This window comes from Astyanax mexicanus, chromosome 6, assembly GCF_023375975.1.
Source record: "Astyanax mexicanus isolate ESR-SI-001 chromosome 6, AstMex3_surface, whole genome shotgun sequence".
In the NCBI taxonomy this organism is placed as follows: domain Eukaryota; kingdom Metazoa; phylum Chordata; class Actinopteri; order Characiformes; family Acestrorhamphidae; genus Astyanax; species Astyanax mexicanus.
In genome coordinates, this window is record NC_064413.1 from 39,183,485 (window position 1) to 39,202,355 (window position 18,871).

Consider the following 18,871-nt stretch of genomic DNA (forward strand, 5'->3'; position numbering starts at 1 on the left):
CTTCCATTAAAAGTTTAGAAGGTTTTTTCACTCTCCTGTAAAGTTGCTGTTTTGGAGAAACTTGTTTTTCATTGGACAGTGACGATATGTTGAGAGGTGTTATCTTGTGAGTGAGGTTGAGGAATTAATTAACATTGATTAAAGTGAGGCCTGATGGTGAGTGGCAGATGGATGGGATATTCCATTTTTTAAAAAGTTGTGCTCCCATTTAATACTACTTGCATGTACCTAGAATATTTCATAGGAGTGCACAGCGCAGTGGGTGGTAATAATTATGCAGCCACTGGCTAAAATTGTTCATGTGAACAGAGAAGTGACTCCTTTCCCAAGATTTTTTGGTATGTCAGCATACATTAATGAATATGGAGGCTCTGAGGGGTCCAACGGACTAAGCACTGCCTCTATGATCAGGAGATTGCCAGTTTGAATCCTATTCATGTAGCTTGCAATCAGCTACCGAAGCCGTGAGAGAGTAAAATTGTCCTTGCTTTCTCCCCTCATCAGTCCAAGGGGTGATGTCAATCAGCACAAGGCATCTGTGAGCTGATGTATCGGAACCGAGTCGCTCGTTACAATTCTGCATAAGCAGCAGTTTAAAAAGAGGTGATGGCTGAATTCACACGTGTCGGAGATGATGCCCCTCACCCTCCTGGTGTTGGGGCATCACTAGTGGTAAAGGGAGTCCTAATGAGTGGGTTGGGTAATTGGCCTTGTAAATTGGGGAGAAAATAGGATAAAAATTATAAATAATTTGGTTTTTTTATTAATATCGAGTCCAGTTTATTACCTTCATCTTTTTATAGGTTATCCACACTGCTTCAGTTTACAGCAAAATATGTGACAGAAAAGTGTGCCTTCTGAATATAGTGGGTTTAAATTTAAATACTCATACAATAAGAGCAGTCATATCACACATAGGTCTAGTCTGTAAAAGCTATTGAAAAGTCAAAAGTGATCATAGTGTTTTTCTATTCTTTTTATTACCTGTCTTATCATTACCAATGCTGTCAGATCTTTTGAAGGCCAGAATCGATGCTAAAGCTGAGGCAACACAAATCATCTGACTGAGAAGGATTTGTAGAGCCAGTACAGGCAAACTACATAAACCCATATTTTTCTTATAGGTGGAACATGATGTGTCTGAACGGGTCAGTCTCTTGTGCTGGATCTTATTTAGCTCTGTCTGCACTGTGTGAATAGCCCATTGTGGAAAGTCTGACCTGCAGCCATCTGACCCCACAGTATTCAGAGCTGCTGATGGAGGTCAAACCATTCAACATGGCAACGTAGCAACACGCCCTGAGATCAGAGAGAGAGACAAATCTATGTATGTGTGTGTAAGTGTGTGTCTGCAACTATGTATTTAGCTCATTTTCAGACACAGTGGATGATGTAAAAGTAATTTAACATAAAAAAACTGCCAGAATTGGCTTATAAACAAATTATTTAAAGAAAATATGATTTGTGGACAGAGAATAAGTGTAAGTTCCTTTACCTTTCAGCTCTCAGATTTCAGATGTTGAAGGTTATTGTTTAAATAACATTTTGGCCTGCATTAAACGTAGCACTGTAAAAAATATATTATGATAACCCACGTTTATATTTGTTAACTCGTAATATGGTCATTCGTATGTTACAGACTAAGACCTTTAGTCTGGGATAAAATTGTGCAGCCAAGCCAAGTGCTGAACAACCTTTGATTATCTCAAACTAATTTAAAGGAGAACTCTGATAAAAATTGACTTTTGTTGTAGTAAATCATGACAAAGAGTACTAACCTTTGTTGTTGCTTGTTTAAAAACACTGTTTACAACCTGTAGCATAGCCTAATTCCTGGGCGCCGCCATCACTGTACTGATCATGGCTTTACTTTAAGATGGCGATGCCCGGAGATTAGGCTACGCTAAGGTTTGTAAACAATTTTTTAAATAAGCTTCTTGTGCACTTTGAGCCTGGATAATGATGTAAAAAGTGTTTTTGTTTTTGCAGTAGCAAGTGAATGCTCTGAAGCGCCTGTCGTAAAGAGTGCTTGGCAAAACGCACAAAATCACTGGATCTTGGAAAGCTGCGGGAGAGCGGAGGTGGGCTATTCAACCAGGGGTGTAGCAGCAAATTCTGGGCCCTGCACAGTCTTAATGTCAGTGGGCCCCTATCCATGCCAGTACACAAGGAACGTTAGCAAAAAATCAGGGTTTTCATGGGCCCCTCTCCCTACTCGGGCCCTGGGTAGTCAGGTCCACTTTTCCCCCCACTACCACGCCCATGTATTCAACAAAGGCAAGTACTCTTTTGTTTTACTACAACGAAGGTTAAATTCACACCGGAGTTCTCCTTTAAGTTATGAAAGCCCAGAGAAAGTTCTACCAGGAGACTTAAAGGCTACGACACCTTCGCCTTAACCAATCACCAGCTTCCTTTCACCTGTCTTTAAAAGATCTCTACTTACACAATAGCGTTCCTCTTCCTGCCACCAGGCTGCTCCCATCTGCTTGCCCCCGGTCAAACAGGACATGTAGAGTCCTTGGTGAGAGTCTAAAAAAATTTACTTCAGAAACTGCTACTCATTAAACTGTGAAAAATAAATAAAATAAACTTTTTAAAAAGACTCTTGGTAGAAATTAAGGTATCACGCTTTACTTTGATAACAGAATATTCAACGGTGTCACATTCTTGTCCATCTCATGCACCCCTATTTGTTTGTTCCTGATGAAATATCCAACATTTGGTTGAATTCCTCACGAATTTGCCTTGAGGTTGATAAAACTCAGCGTCTTTTACATACATTGAGTGGAAATATCCTACAAAGATAGGAATATAAACTTTCTGTGTGTGTGTGTGAGAGAAAGAGAGAGAGAGAGAGAGAGTGTGTAGTTTCTGTCTCAGTAAAAAGCACTCTAAATGCCTTAATTACAGGCCATTGTTCTGCCCCGAGCGTTTAATTGTGTTGAAATGCGGAGAGTGTAGGCAAAAGCTCAGATTTTAATTACAGTGCTGTTGCCGGCATGCAGGGAGATAATGGAGGGCCGTGCTGAAGGCTACAGCAAGCACTCAGACCTGTGGCTAATGTAGTTTAGATTCACCTCCTCTCACTCTGAGCTGATTAAATGCTATTGTACACACTTAATTACAATGATCTTCCGCACGCAGCTATGAGTGAAAAGGTGTGTAGGGGTATGTGCGCGTGGGAGGCTTGTACATATCTTATATTCATCACTTCTGCAAGGTGAAGCACGGACAACAGTTTTTACACAAACACTCCCCCTTACCTCTTCGTTTTTTCTGTCATTTAACACTTGCTTTATTGCTCTGTTATGAAATCCTGTAACTGGCCCACCGTGTTCTGTGGGTGGTCTTTTTTCAGGGATGTCAAAGTTAAAGAAAGTTAAATAAAGGAGGTGGCATTTTCTGTCAGTAATTTATTCCCCAAGTTCTGTTTGCGTTTTTATTAGAATAATGAGGTTTTGTCAGCTTTTATTGTAGCCAGGAACTCAAAATTTCACCCACATTGTAATGCCAGAAGTTTAAACCATTAAATTTAACTAATTTAGTTTAACTCACAGTGTGGACTAAAGTAGGTAAAGAAAAAAGTGTATACTTACCAATATGATTAATTACAAATTTGTAAAAAAAAAAAAAAAATAGAATTGTATTATAATATTCTATTATCATTATGTCCATGGCATTTTAATGTTCTTAAAATGACTGTATTATTGTTTATCACAATTCCTGGGACAATATGTTGTCCACAAAATATTATTGTAATAGGGCTAGCTACCCTGTTTGTAAAATAAAGATTCATTGATTTTGTAAAATACATATTTGACCAGTGAAAATGTATGTAGTGTAATTATAACCAGTATTTATAAATTATTTATCTCTTTTTAACATATTGAGTCTGTTGGTCTGTTTCCACCAGAAAAAAAAAACAATAAAGGTATGGCTATACACAAAGAAATAGGTGTGTGATTATTACAAATCTTTTAAAAGTTAATTTAGAGGCCCTTTTCCATTTTTTTCAACCAAGTTCTCTACACTTGTACATCATTATTACAATCAATATTAACATCTGTTTTTATTAATTGTACTGTTCACTGATCTGGTTTCAAAGCTTTAAAGAGTGATATTCACACTTCAGCCCATACAGTCAATGTTTGAAAACAAAGCTGCAAAAAGAGGATCATTTTGAATACAATGTATAAGGATTATTGTCAACACCAGCACCTTTACATAAAGTCAGGGACATTAGTACCTGGAAAGTGACATTTTTTTGCTCATTTTGCTTTTGTATACCACCTCAGTTGATCGGAATAGAAGCAGTTGGGTTGCAATTAAAGTGTAGACGATTAGAAATAATTTAATACGTTTGACATTTTACAATTTACACAAGGCTAAAAGTAACTGAATATTTGACTGATACATAGATTTCTATTCTGATTCACAAAAAATACATACAGGCCTGGAGATCATTTGAAGTGTTCTAAGCAATTGGTAGCTCATAATGGAATATCTCCAATATCACCAAATGTCAAGTGTTACAAAGCCAGTATTGATACATTTATAATACGATAAAATCAAGGAGAAACAAATGTAGAAATTAGAAAGCATTTTACAAGCACTATCATCCCAATCAAATGCCCTGATTGCTATCTCATGAGGATGCTGAGGACATGTACGCATGATACTACCATCACACCATGTTTCTGTATCTGAAGCAAATTATACCCTCTCTTCTACCCCACAGTGTTTGTGTTTGTTGTCGTGACTGCCAGCCTACCAGTCCTACTGCGCTAATCTTTCTCCCAGCTGTGAAATGGGTCAGAGGAATCACTGCTTTAACACTACACTTCCCACACTGCTTTTCCTCTTATGGGTCAATTTAAAAACATAAAAAGCTTATGAAGCCTATAAAGTAGATACATAATAAAGTATTACATTTATCCTATGCAGAAAATATGCCTTTGACTTCATTACACTGACATATAAAATCTACTGCTGTTCACATGGACATAGAAAAGTTTTATGGTCAAATAAAACAAAGATAGGGTTCTATGGTCCCATTTCCCCCCAAAATTCTGTAACAACTGTTAAGCATGGTGGCATTAGCATCATGCTCTGGGACTGTTTTGCTGCAAGTGGAACTGGTGCATTGCATCAAGTGGGTGAAATAATGAAGGTCTACTTCAGCATAACCTCAAGCCATCAGCCAGATGGTTGAAACATTGCATTAAACTTTAAGAATGGCCTTCTTATATTCCTGACTTTAACATTTACAAAATGTGAACCATGCCTTATTTAAGTATCTAGTATATTTTAACACTGCATAAACTTAAACATTTTGTCTGTTTGGTGATTTTAGAAAAGTCCCTAAAATTAAAAATTATATACCAATTTTCGTTTTTTAAGTTGGCCAGTTATTTTGATGTCCATATTAGTTTGACCACAACAAAAGATAGATAGATAGCTTGGCCACTACCTAAAACCAAGACAACAGATCTATAAGTCATACTTGCTGGTAACTGATAGGGTAAATGAGTTGTATATCAGCGGACATGCGCAGCAGCTCTCGAGCTCCAGTCACACATTTAAAATCAAACCGCGCGCGAGATCAGATCTGACCATTAACCGTTAATTTAACAACAGACCGGCGGTGTTCGCGGACGCTTAGAATAACTTTGGGGTTTTCAGGTGAGAACAGTAGCTAGAGCTCTGTATAAACGTTCAGTAAACGGCCATATTTAAAATCTCCTGCCTGATTAATATTACATTTATATTTTCTGGCTGATGGCTTGAGGTTAGCAGGCGTTTTTGCTTTATATGCCCCAGATAAACGTGTTGGAGGAAGATGGGTCAGATAATGAATTGGTTGTGTGCAGTTATTATTTGTGTTACATTTAATTTACATTTAGTTTTAATTTAAATGTTTTTTATTCACATTACAACAACAATAATGTGCTGGAAAATATATAATTAAATTGTATATCATTTTGCGTTTGTGCTGCTTTTTAGAACGTAATATTTGATTAATAGGATTAAAATAAGAAAGCTTAGTAATTTAGGACTGTTATTCCGTTTAGTATTTGCATATTTGTATTTAACTTGTATTTGGAAGAGTCATATGTTTCTAAGATTATGAAGAACCAAATACTAGTCGGTATTATTGAAAGTGACATATGGGACATGTGCACCGAGTAGCAGTAGGTGGATTTGGTCTTGGGGGACTGAGTAGAACAAAAGCTAAACAGGTGGTGAAATATTGCTCCATATCAGCATATCATTATATATCACTAGTAGTGTGCATATTTGAAAAAGATACTGTTTTCATTATCTCTAAATTTGGGAAGAAAATGTTACATTCTACTGATAAATGCACTGCATTGTATATTAATTTGGAATATTTTGTTTCTTATTAATGTTGTGACAAAGTATAAAATGTGTGTGTATGTATGTGTGTGCAATGTTTTTTTTTTTAATTTTACAACAACAGTAAAGTGCTGTTATTTTTAATATTTTAGTTTTACTTTCATATTAAAGTGTGTATAGTTGTGTGGTTTTGTGCTGTTAGTAATATTTGATTAATAGGAGTAAATTACAGATTACAGGTAATTAAGAACTGTTATTCGGTCTAGTATACACATATACACACACATACAATACACATGCACAGATTAAGACTAAATACATGTGACAAGCGGACAAGCGAATAACTGAAAGAACATTCATTTATTTCAGTACAGTACGATAATATTTGTATAACAGTCAGTCTTTCTGCTGTCATAACCCAAATAACTAGTTACTATTCCCACTGTTAATTCCAGATGCAGCCACAGTTCCTAAAGGCAAAAAAAAAGTTCCTAAAGTTCTTTTCTGATGCAGCAGAACATACCAGACATGGTGAGCTTACCAAAGTAGTTATTGGTCTTTCACTTTCTGGGCCCAACATTTGATGCTATGCTTTTGTCTGTGCATATTTTCTCTCAGAGGATGTGACTTGGGATTTGTTAATTTAAAAAAGATTAATGTGTATAAATCTGTGTTCAGAAATCTATATTTTTATTACTTTATTAGTCTAAATACGAACACTTGTTTTTCAGCTGCCAATCATTTTATTTTTGCCAGTTTCTTTATATCTTTGTTTTAGTGAGTGGCAATCAATGATGGATTTGAACAATGAATGATGGATGTGAAGGACGGACTGCTGTTCTGTGTGAAGTAGAAGTTTTTCATTCATTCTATATTATTGAGAAGGTTTGTGAACAGTTTGGCTAGACAGAATGTATACTCTTTTCAGACCTTTCTCTCTCTCTCTCTCTCTCTCTCTCTCTGTCTCTCTTTCTCTCTGTTTTTCCTTTGTCAATTGTTCTTTCTTCCTCCATAACTCAATGTTTTCCCTCTAAATTTTATTCTAAACTTTGTGCTCTTCTGCTCTTGTCCTTTCTCCCACTCGCTCACCCACACAGGAGCCACGCAGCCCACACTGATCTCCGCACTCATCCACACTACACCTCTCCACTTTCACTGTCCCTGCCCACAGAGCTGAACACACATATCCACACACTCATACACATTTCACCTTCTCTTTCTCGCTCTCTCTCTCTCTCGCTCTCGCTCCGGGGTGATGCGCTGGAGCATTCGAGCTGCATCTTGCCATCCCTTCATCTTTTTCATCTCATCCCTCTTTTCGCCTACCCATCCTCCTCCTACACACTCTCTCTTTCTTTTTCTTTCACTTTCACTCTCCCTCCCTCTCTCTCTCTCTCTATCTTTCTCTCTCTTGCTCAAATGACAAGCGGAGAGAGCTGGAGAGGCCAATTACCCTTCTGCAGACTTGGTGAGTGTGTTATGTAAAATAAGGACACCTTCTGCTGTCTGCAGTGGGTAAAACTTCACTGCGGAACACAGTAAACACCCTGCGGTGCGCCTGCGTGTGTGGATATGTGTGTACATATCTGCTCAGGTGGCTTTCTTATTACTTGTTGTTCAGGGGAAGGTAAACAAAATGTTACAGTAGTGAGCTCAGGGGATGGAGTTTGGTACAGATTCTGTGAGTACTGAGCAAATGCCCTTGGTCACGACACAATCTGGGCATTTTGAGCAATATAGGTATACAGTCTTGTTGTCAGAAATTGCCTGTTTGTCTCAGTGCAAAAGTGTATAAAAAAGTTAATGTGTTATTATAAATATTGGAGATTTACTACTAATAGTGTAGTAGGTAAAAGTGTACAGGTGTTTTTTTTTTTACACCTGTGTTAATGTGACGTAAAAAGAAAAGTCAATTTCATTTGATTTAATTTAATTTATAAATCACACAGTGCAAGACATTACTAAATTCCCTTACAATAAGTACAGAACAGTAAAACAATACGACAGTTTACATTACAAGATGCAACATACTGCGGTCAAAAGGCACGACAGAAAAGTCCAATCTCCACAGACATTAAAATAAAGGTACAATTAGTAATGAATTAATATTCAGAATTCCTCATATTTTAAAAATGTAGGTCAAATATTTAAGACAGTTAACTAAAATAAATTAATATAAGTAGATCATTTTTGATTGTTTATCATGTAAAAAAAACAACTTTTGTAAATATGCAACAATATTCACCTTCATCTATCTAAGATATCACTCAAAAAAGGATCAAATATGTATTTGTCCATATTAACTAATACATTTTTTCCAAAATGGCTAATCAGTTGTTTTTTTTAAATAATGTAGCTATAGGTAAGTACTCCATTATAATGCATTACCAGCAATCTGCTGAGTCTATTTGAGTCAATGCCTTGAAGGAATGCTGAAGAATTTCTTTATTGGGAACAATGAAGTATAGGTAATAATTGGGATAGTCATATCAGCAATGCTTGACAGGTCGGTGTGGGTATGAAAAAGACTGTGCAGGGTTGGCGTCCGGTGGCAGCAGCTGTGTGGTTGTGTGCGGAGGAGAGCTATTCTTCACTGCGAGCGAGAGAGAAACAGACAGGGTACACAACCATAAAAACACACCAGCTTCAGCCTGATCAAACACCTCCACCACTCACTGCACTCCAACTGCTTTACGAGTGCTGGGATCTGCGTGCATCTGTGTGCTGCATTAAAATGTATGTTGATGTAAAACTGATGAACACACATCACATGTTCTGCTGATTACCAAGTATGATAGTGCTTAATGTAACCTGACTTCACTCTATAACTTTCTCTCTCTTTTTCTCTCTCTTTCTCGCTCTCTTTCTGTGTGTGTGTGAGTGCATGCGCTTGTCTGCATGTGTGTTGTCTCTCACTCGTGTTCTCGGAGGCCGAGGGGGAGCTGCTAGCAGATGGCACTGGCAGACTGTTACTCTTAGAGAGAGAAAGAGAGGAACAGAAGAAAAGAGCATGGCAGATATCTGCCCACACTGACCTGGAGTAGAAGATAGACACAATGAATGGGTATTCTCCTCTGACAGTATATTAGACCTGGTTCCCATGGGAATGTTATCATCACAAACAGTTCACATTTGCTTCAGTCTGATACAATCGTCATCTTAAATATCAGCTTTAACCTCTGCTTCAGAGTAAAAAAAAAAACATTGAATTTAACATTATCTTCAAACTCAATAAACATTTACTTTAGCCTGCTAAAAATATTACCTGCAATATGGCTTCATTGTCAAACCACTAAATTCAACATTAGCTTTAGCTTTAACATCAGTGTCGCCTTGAAAAAAAACATCATATTCAATGTCAGCATCAACATTTGCTTTATACTGTTAAAAACATCAGCTTCAGCATTAGGTCCAAACTGATAAAAAAAATATCAATATTAACATTGACCTTAACCTGGCAAACACCAGCTTTAACAATATTCTTACCCTTTTAAAACTGCAAGATCAGTTCCATCCTGTTAAAAAAAACTCATATTCAACATCAGCTTCAACCTGATAAAAACCTCCACTTCAACTTTGGATTCAAACTTTCAAAATATGACCTTTTACATGATAAAAGCTCATCTTCAACATCATGTACAACCCAATAAAAACATCAACTTTAGCATTGATATCATCCTGACAAATGCATCAGCTTTAACATGAACCTTAATATGGTAAAAAAAAATATCAACCTGATAAATACTTGAGCATCTACCTGATAAAAGCTTCTACATAAGCTTCAACCCGATAAAAGCTCTCAATCACATTAGATTCAATCTGATAAAAGCTCACCTTCAGCAGCTTCAACCTGATAAGTTTCAACCTGATAAAAAACATCTGCTTCAACTTGATTACAGCTAGGTTTCATTATCATCTTCAACCTGATAGCAAACATCTGCTTCAACCTGATTACAGCTTGGTTTTAGCATCAGCTTCAAACTGATAAAAGCTCGGCTTCAGCATCAGCTTCAACCTGATACAAAAACATCAGCTTCAACCTGATAAAAAATATCTGATTTGATTTGGCTGACAGTTTCTGATTATAAATGGAGAAATGCCCAATGTCAGCGTGATAAATCCATCAGCTCCACCTTAACAACAGCTTCAGATTCAACATCACTTTCATCCCAATAAAAGCTCCAGCTTTAGCTCCTAAAACAGATGGTAAAGCAAAAAGAGGATTCTGTTCCAACCATTGAGAGCCACCTTATCTACAGCAGAGAGAGACACTAAAAAGGTGCTGGCACCAGTTCAGTGGTCGTAACCCTGTGCCAGGCTGGGCTGCTTTTGGCAGCCGGAGAACAACCTGGCAAACAGAAGGAAGTGAGGAGAGCGGGAACGGTCGGACGAGGAATGGAGAAAGGAAGAGTGAAGTCATTTGGATGGAGGGGCAGGGTTGGGGGGATCAGGACCTGGCTCTGACGGCCCTTTTTGTGCCCTGGCTGTAGTTGGACTTGTGTGGACATGTGTGTTTGTCTAAGTATTGGTCCACTTATTGGGGTCAAGGTGCTCCTTCGGGAGGTGATGGACACACATGCGGGCAGTACCCAGCAAAAAAGATGGCCTTGACGTCACACACCCCCTCTGTGGCTATGACATCGACAGCAGAAAAAAAAGACAATAAGGTGAATGTGTATGCGTCTGTTTGAGAGAGATGGGTAAAAAAGTGTGTGTCGGGAAGGTGGGTGGGGGGTGGTTACAGTTAATACACACCTCATCCTTACATAGGAAGGACTATTGACATACTCCGCCAACACACGCACACACACACACAGTTCAGACTACAAATCAAATTCAGAGCGAGAGAGAGAGAGAGCGAGAGCAAAGGAGGAGGAGAGAAAAGGATGCTCTTAGCAGGTGCCAAATATTGAGAGAGAGGAGAAAGAGAGAAGCACACAGACAGAGTGAAGGGGATGAACACTCAGCTACAGGTTTTCACACCAACTGTCTCTGGTGAGTTTCTTTCTTTTTTTTTACAATTTGCTCTATTTTTCTAGTGTTTATATCAGTGAATTTAGAATTTTCATGTCATTTTAGTTTTAGGACAATTTATTAAAGATTGGTTTTCGTTTTGATTATTAATTAAAATATAATTGTTTTTGATAATCAGTCATTTGCTCTTGCAGTTTGATATCAATGACCTGTATGTTCATTTATGATATTTTTTAAACATACTTTTTCTTATTCTCACTTTCTCACAGTACCTAACTTCAGTATGGTATATGATAAAATGTATTATATATATATATATATATATATATATGTATATATATATATATACGTATATATATATATATATATATATACATATATATATATATATACATATATATATATATATATATACATATATATATATATATTTTATTTATTTATTTATTTATTTAATAATAGGTCAAACCAGTAATATGGTAAAAAAAAAAAAAAAGCAAAAAGCTGGTGGCTGATTGGAGTAAAAGTGTATCTGTTCAGATCAATCATTTTCAAAGAATCAATAAGGTTTTGTAAACTAATGTTAACCTGTGTGAGAGGAAGGAATGCTGCAAATAAATGTGTGTACTTGTGTAGTAACTCTAGAGCACTCATGTGGTCTTTAATAAATATATAATGTAAATGCTCTTTAGTATTTACCTTTTAGCTTTGATGTTGTATGTGTATACCACAATTAGGTGTACTGTGTTTTCCGTTAGGTTCGTAATAGTCTTTAGAGTTTGGAATTGTCTGGGTGAATCTGCTGCACGATGCTGTGCTCGGCTGTCCTGGCAATGCTGCTGGTCCTGCTGGCCCCCCTGGAGCCCAGCCACGCCCGAAGCTTGCACACCCCCGACCAGGCCATGCAGGTGGGCACCTCACTTATCTCTTCTGGGACATTCCTGATGGGAAATTAGGAAATAGGATCCTTGAGTGTTATTTTTTTAAAGAGAAAGCCCACCTGATTTTTAATATTACTAGATGCTTTTTAAATGTAGAGTGTTCTTTAGTTAATAAAATTAACTGTAATTATGTAAATGTAATCATGTAAAATTATTATTGTTTTTATTAATATAATTGGCTGCAGTAGTAGTAGTAGTAGCAATAGTAATATTAGTATTTTTATAAGAATTAGTATTAATGTTAATATTTTGCACCACTAAGACAATGTATGCAATGTGTGCAATAATGTACATAATGCAATTTCTTATTCAAGTACAATTGAATTGTGAAAAATATCTCATTTTTTCTTTCACTCAAAAGGTCATTGAACAGTTCCTTGAGCGTTACAATGACCTTTTGACACTAGATGACCTTGAGAATCTCACCAATGACCACGCAGACGAACCTGTGCAGGCGTTTAATTCAGGGGTGAAGGTGGCGGAATATCCCAAATGGATTGACATCCCTGCGCAGAATGAAAACTCCTGGCTCCGTCTCCTAAAGGGTGCGCTGGCCAATCAGAAGCGAGCTCCGTCAGACCGGTCTCGAAGAGGATGGAACCGTGGCTGCTTTGGCCTAAAACTTGACAGAATCGGCTCTATGAGTGGCCTTGGCTGCTAATGACGGACAGAGAGGACAAGACTAATGAGAGGGGACTGTTGTCTTGCTAAGTTTCAGGTAGAGATTGCCTCCAAAACTAGATCTAGAGTCAGTTTCATCTGTCCAAATTTACAAACTCAGATCAGATACTGGGGGCAAATTCTATCAGCTCCTACTGAACATGTGGTGGAAGGCTCAATAACTACATGGTGACCTCCTTACGCTGTTTCTTTCACTCCACTTACTGTGTCTTACTGTATTGTAAACTGGTTTGTTATAATGAAGTGGTGTAACACTTTAGCGTTGACTCGAGATCTGTCTGTACTGTGATGGTAGAGGAGTGAAAATTAAGCTCTGTTTACATATATTACTATGTTGTTCGATAATCTAAGACAGTTTTATTATTTAGATCATAGGGAACCATTGCCAACTATATTTGAGACTATTTTGAAGCATCTGCATGTTTTATGAGCATAATTAACATGGTTCATTTTCATGTTTATGCATATATATATTTAGCATGAATAAAATGTTTCCGAAACCCTTCCTTTGCACTGTGTTGTAGATGTCGGTGGAGGCGTGTATAATTCCTTGAATGAAAGTACATTTCTTGGAAAAATAAGGCCACTAGAAAGAGGAATGGGAGAGATGGGAGATGTTCTCACAGTTGTGCACCAGCCCAGAGGCTGTTCTTGCTCTTTCCATGCCCACGCCACAGTCAGGAGGAACACCCTTAGCATTTCACCATTACGGTTTTGGTGCTGCCATCGCAGTGACAGTCTATCTGAGCCCAAGTGTCTAATCAATTCTGATGCTGCCCCTTCTTCTGCCTTATTAATTTGTCAGTATGAAGGGTACCAGTGGAACCAGTGACTGCTTCCACCCCACACAGAGAAGCGACAGTAAGTGGGTAATGGGGGATTCGTGATGGGAACGCGTTCTGGTAACTAGAACACGAGGATGAAGGGTAATTTACCCAGCATAATTCCATCTCTTTTACACCTAATCCTATCCATCAGTCTACTTTGAAGTGATGCTAATTTGAACATAATGGTTCCATGCTGAGAAAAATCTTAAAATTGATGGAATGCAAAACCACATAATGAAGACATATTGCTGTGCGTCACTGATGTATTCCCCTAATTTCACAGTGGGGATATTTTTAGTGGTGCCCGTATGCCCACCACCACTGTAATGATTTTCAAACAGTTCAGGATCTAAATGAGAAATATTTCTTTCTTCATTTCTTGCCAATAATTCCTTTCACTCAGCTTGTCTGTGTAGGCGTTTGGATTAAAGATTCAACTGCTTCCTTTAAATCCTTTACATGTTAGAGACTTAATGTCTGTTACGCACGCCGCGCATCAGGTGTGTGATCTCTGAAGGTTCCACATATCTGGATTATATAGGTCAGTCTGTCTAAAACATCTATCCAGACTCCAGGTGTTGGATGCATAGTTAAATCTGATTTCCTCTCCAACTCATCCCACACACACTCGCATTTTCTTGGCAGTTAATGCTTAAAAAAAATCTGATTTGACTGAGACGTCATTCAAACAATTTGCAGCAAATGATTGGAGTTGTGTGTGTGTGGTCCAGAACTAATCATCTAATGTTGCTACATAATGAATGTTGGAACCTATGAATCTTCACTGCAGTGTTCCAACATTTAGTTTAAAGTCTTCCCAGAAGAGTTAGTGTTGTTACTGCATACATTTGCATAAATCACTTGCATGTTTATGTGGCTTGACCGGATATAATCCTAATCATATGTAAATGGGGTCTTAGACACATGCTATGAAAGTAAAAACTCTATATTTCTTCCATTTCTCCAAGATGCATTTGACAACCAAAAATACTCCCAGTCCAATGGATACACCAGTATTAATTGCTGTGCAATTAATCTGTTTGCGGTGTACAATTTGGTTCTGAGGCATGACAGCTACTTTACACCATACTGTATAGAGAGAATTACAGAAATTAAAGAGGTAGATCGTATGGCAATTATGTAGAATACATACTGTATTCTACTTAATTGCTGCATTTAACCCATACTAGCCCATACTAGTGATCGGGGCTGTGAGTACACACACTCCCATAGTAATGGACAGCCTCCTGAGTTCTCAGAGAACAGCTGGGGTTATGTGACCTGTCCAAAGAAAACTTCACTATGAAGGTTTAGAGAGCAGGAAACAATGTTTCTTCCTTCAACCAGAAACCTTTTGGACCCAAGCCCATCTTTTCTGTCCTTTAGGTCATAGCTGCCACTTTATATCTATATATATAGATATATCTATATCTATATATTTCCTTATAGCAATATGAACTGGATTTTTTTTATCTTATCTCTTATCTCTTTTCATCACTTTTCTCATCAAGAATACAAAGATAATTAGGATTGTGGCACTACAATTATGTTAGGGTTCCTTTCTCTTTCTTTTGCTGCATGAAGTTGACCATGCTATTAAGTTCACATATTCTGTGCACTCCTGTAGCAGTGTGATTTTGAATAATTGTATTAAATTCCACAAACTGAAAGAAGACTTTGAAGAGGAGTTGATTTTACATTAACATAGAAATTGCCTGGCTACAAATAGATCAAAGACCAAAAGCACAGTTTATCAGTGTTACCAGTAGGTGGCATAATTTCATATTTCGAAAGCACTCCAGACTTGTCTGGCCTGCCTGGGGTGCACTTTAACCACGGTGAGATAGTGGACTCTGAGCTCCAGTCCACATAATGTAGATAACAACCACACTGCCTTACAACTAACAGTTAATCTGTAACACACGCAGACACACACAGGCTGGATTGGTGAAATAAAGCTGGTTAAAGGAAAGAGAATGAGCATTTGATCTCCAAATCAGTGTAGAAATGAGATAAATGAAGATAGCAAGCAATAGATGCATTAGTGATCGAGCTTAAGTAAGGGCAGAGGCCTGGCTCCAGTGTGAATGATATGTAACTTTTGCTGTTATGTTGGGTGAACCCCTGAGACGATCTCATATGACAGATGCACTGTGTTGCATGGAGGAAAAGTTTAAGAGCACGTCTGATTTCATTGAGATCATTTGCTCCGCTTGTCAGTGAGCGAGGTGGCTAGCTCGGAATAGTCCACTGAAGCAGATAGCTGCATATATAAAGGGTGTGGGGTCGGCCTTCAAGTGTTTGTTTATTTTTAGCTTGACCCTGGCCCCTCTCCAGCACATTCTCTTAGCTGGGTAGAAGGGGGGGGGGGGGGGGGGGGATGGGGGTGGGGTAACAGGAGGCAGAGAGGGTAGAGGTGTACTGGCGGAAATCTGAACATGAACATGCATACTGCACGTCTGCAGACACCGACAAATATCCCAGCATGCACGACTACCAAAAATAACACACAAATATACCAAAAAATTACTTATAAAAATAGCAAACATAAAATCTGTTAATTTAGGAGATACATTTTTTTGTATTAAAATGCATTAAATTTCCAGCATATTCTGGAAATAGGTTGCTGTTCAAGCAGCAGTGCACATATTTTTCTGTACTGATTTCAGAGGCCTGAATAAATTGAGTAGGTGGCCGTAAGTCATTTATATGCATGCTCATAAAACAAAATCTTTGGCATTGGAGCTGATTCTGCTAATTTCTCCAATAGTCCAAAATGTACTAACACACAATATATGCTATCTTTTTCTTCTCCTCTTTTTCATTTTAATACAAATTTAAAAAGTTGAAACAATTTGTAATAAACAGCACTAAATACTTTGTGGTTTTCTCATAGTGGTAATATATGAGAGTTGGCAGTATGTGATGTGTTTTTTCCAGCACGGTATGTGCATGCAGATGGTTTTCCCCAAGCACTGAACTTTGGTCTTCCTAAGCACTCACTAAGCACTCTAGCAGGGCTTGAAAAACATCATGCAATGCAGGTGCAAGTACCAAGGCACTTTATGCCCATCTCATCATGACCTTTACCTGCAGGAAAAACTCCTGAAAGATGTCAGTAGGCTTTAGTACAGTTCCAGCACTCACAGGTGAAACGATAGCATGGTGTTAATGTACTAAGGCCAGGAAAGTCTCAGTCAGGTGGGTACTCTACAGTAATAGCCTGCAAAGGATGTTTCATTGCTGATGTTTTATTCTTAAACCCCAAATCAGAGGTGGTTGAGACATTATGGATACTTTTATTTCATGGCAGACAGTGTGAACCCAAGATATTTTAAGATGTGCTGTCTGGTTGACTTTATTTAATGTGTTAATATTTGGGCTATAACAAGTCAAATTAATTACACCACCAAGTTTGACCCCAACTTCCGCTGTAATCTGCCCCACCCAATGAGCCCTTCAACACTTACAACACAATGACAAAGGAGACATCCCCCAGTATGCATTGTCCAGTTGTAGTTCGATTGAGCAGGTGTGAAAACAGTAATCGCACTCGGGTGCGGACCAAAACAACCGGACCAAAAACAGCTGCTTTAAACTAACTCTGGAGCGGTTCACGTGTGGTGAGAACATGATCTGATCTTGATCTGACCCAGCTAACAAATAAATTTCTTTTTAATTGAGCTAAACTGCTGATATATTATCCAAATAAAATACTTCTATGCACAAATGCTGTCTCTGCTGCTCCATGCTAAATAAAGTAAAAAATAATTTCCTCTATCCAATTCTATAAGTTCTTTATCCCAGTGCCCCATGTTGGTTTTATCTCCCCTCAAACCTACAAATATATACTAGTATTTTAATTGGCACTACTATAATTATAATATAAATATAATTGCATTTTACATTTCTTACGTTTATTCTTTTATTAACATTTAAATATCCTTTATAAAAACTTGCATCTTAAGAAGAACAAGTGTGATTAATCATAGTTAATCACATAATATTTAAATTCAATATTTAAATATTGTATGTTTTAATTGATTGACACCACTTGTTAATATACGTTCATTCCTAGATTTCAGGCCTGCACTGTGTTTCAAATAAAAGTTGGGTAAAGATGGTAAAGCGTTTACATATTTGTAATGTTGCATTTCCCTCTTAAAACATTAAACAAGGTTTTGTCACTGAAGATACCAAGCAACTAAATGTTTCAGGAGTTATTTTGTCTCATTCTTCCTGGCAACATGTCTTAAAGTGTGCAACAGTACAGGGTCATTGATGTCACATTTTTCCATTTCACTATATGAACTCTAGGCAGGCCAGTCCATTACCCATACACTCTTCATCCACAGCCTCTGTAATGTGTGCAGCATATGATTTTATATTGTCTTATTGTTTAGAAATGCATAGGCATCCTTGGAAAACCCCCCACCCCCCCAAACCATAACAGGCCCTGCCTCTTTGTATTCTATTCCAAGTACACAGCATCAATTATTTTTTTTATCTGGAATCCTGATTCATCTGTATACAGTAGATGTTTTCACAATGTTATACTCTTTCCTAGACGCCTCTGAGTGCAGAAAAGCCACCACCACTTCTGCACATGGATGACATAAGAACATGTTAATATAATAATTATCTCACTCATTTGTTGACAAACTGAAGAGATTCTGACCATTTTTTCTACTGAAAGACTCTCAATATGATGATTACAATCATCCAACAATTATCAGTCCTTTAGAGGTCAACTGTTTGAAATCACATCAGATTTGATTAATTTAGTTGCATAGCTTTATTAGTAGCTCTAAATTGGCATGGTCTCAACTGTTTTGGGAATGTATTGTAGGCTTCAAATGCAGGAATGGACATTTATTGACAAGATAAATGTTGAACAGACAAACAGTATGAAATATTTTGGCTTGATGTCTGCAATTAAATAAGAGTCTAAATTAAATGTAAAAACACTGCAATATTTTGTTATTTGTGTTTTCCAAAATGTTCTATTAATTAGAACTTTGTTTACAATTACTCCCAACAATAGTTTTATCATTTTATGTGTTTTGGTGCATACTTAATACTATTTAA

The 18,871-nt window shown here is 37.5% G+C and overlaps 1 protein-coding gene across 1 annotated transcript; it reads left to right on the top strand.

Annotated features, from left to right (window-relative positions):
• Positions 1-8,745: 8,745 nt before the first annotated feature.
• On the top strand, positions 8,746-13,459 carry wu:fj39g12 (ANP domain-containing protein). Its single transcript, XM_015605908.3, has 4 exons — positions 8,746-9,424; positions 10,620-11,355; positions 12,093-12,242; positions 12,637-13,459. The coding sequence occupies exons 3-4, from the start codon at positions 12,144-12,146 to the stop codon at positions 12,934-12,936; spliced, it is 399 nt and encodes a 132-aa protein (XP_015461394.2). The 5' UTR covers positions 8,746-9,424; positions 10,620-11,355; positions 12,093-12,143; the 3' UTR covers positions 12,937-13,459.
• Positions 13,460-18,871: the final 5,412 nt, after the last annotated feature.

Coding starts and splice junctions, on each gene's coding strand:
- wu:fj39g12 (XM_015605908.3), top strand. CDS start 12,144: ATGCTGTGCTCGGCTGTCCTGGCAATGCTGCTGGTCCTGCTGGCCCCC. Junction 12,243..12,636: donor CCCCCGACCAGGCCATGCAG/GTGGGCACCTCA, acceptor TTCACTCAAAAG/GTCATTGAACAGTTCCTTGA.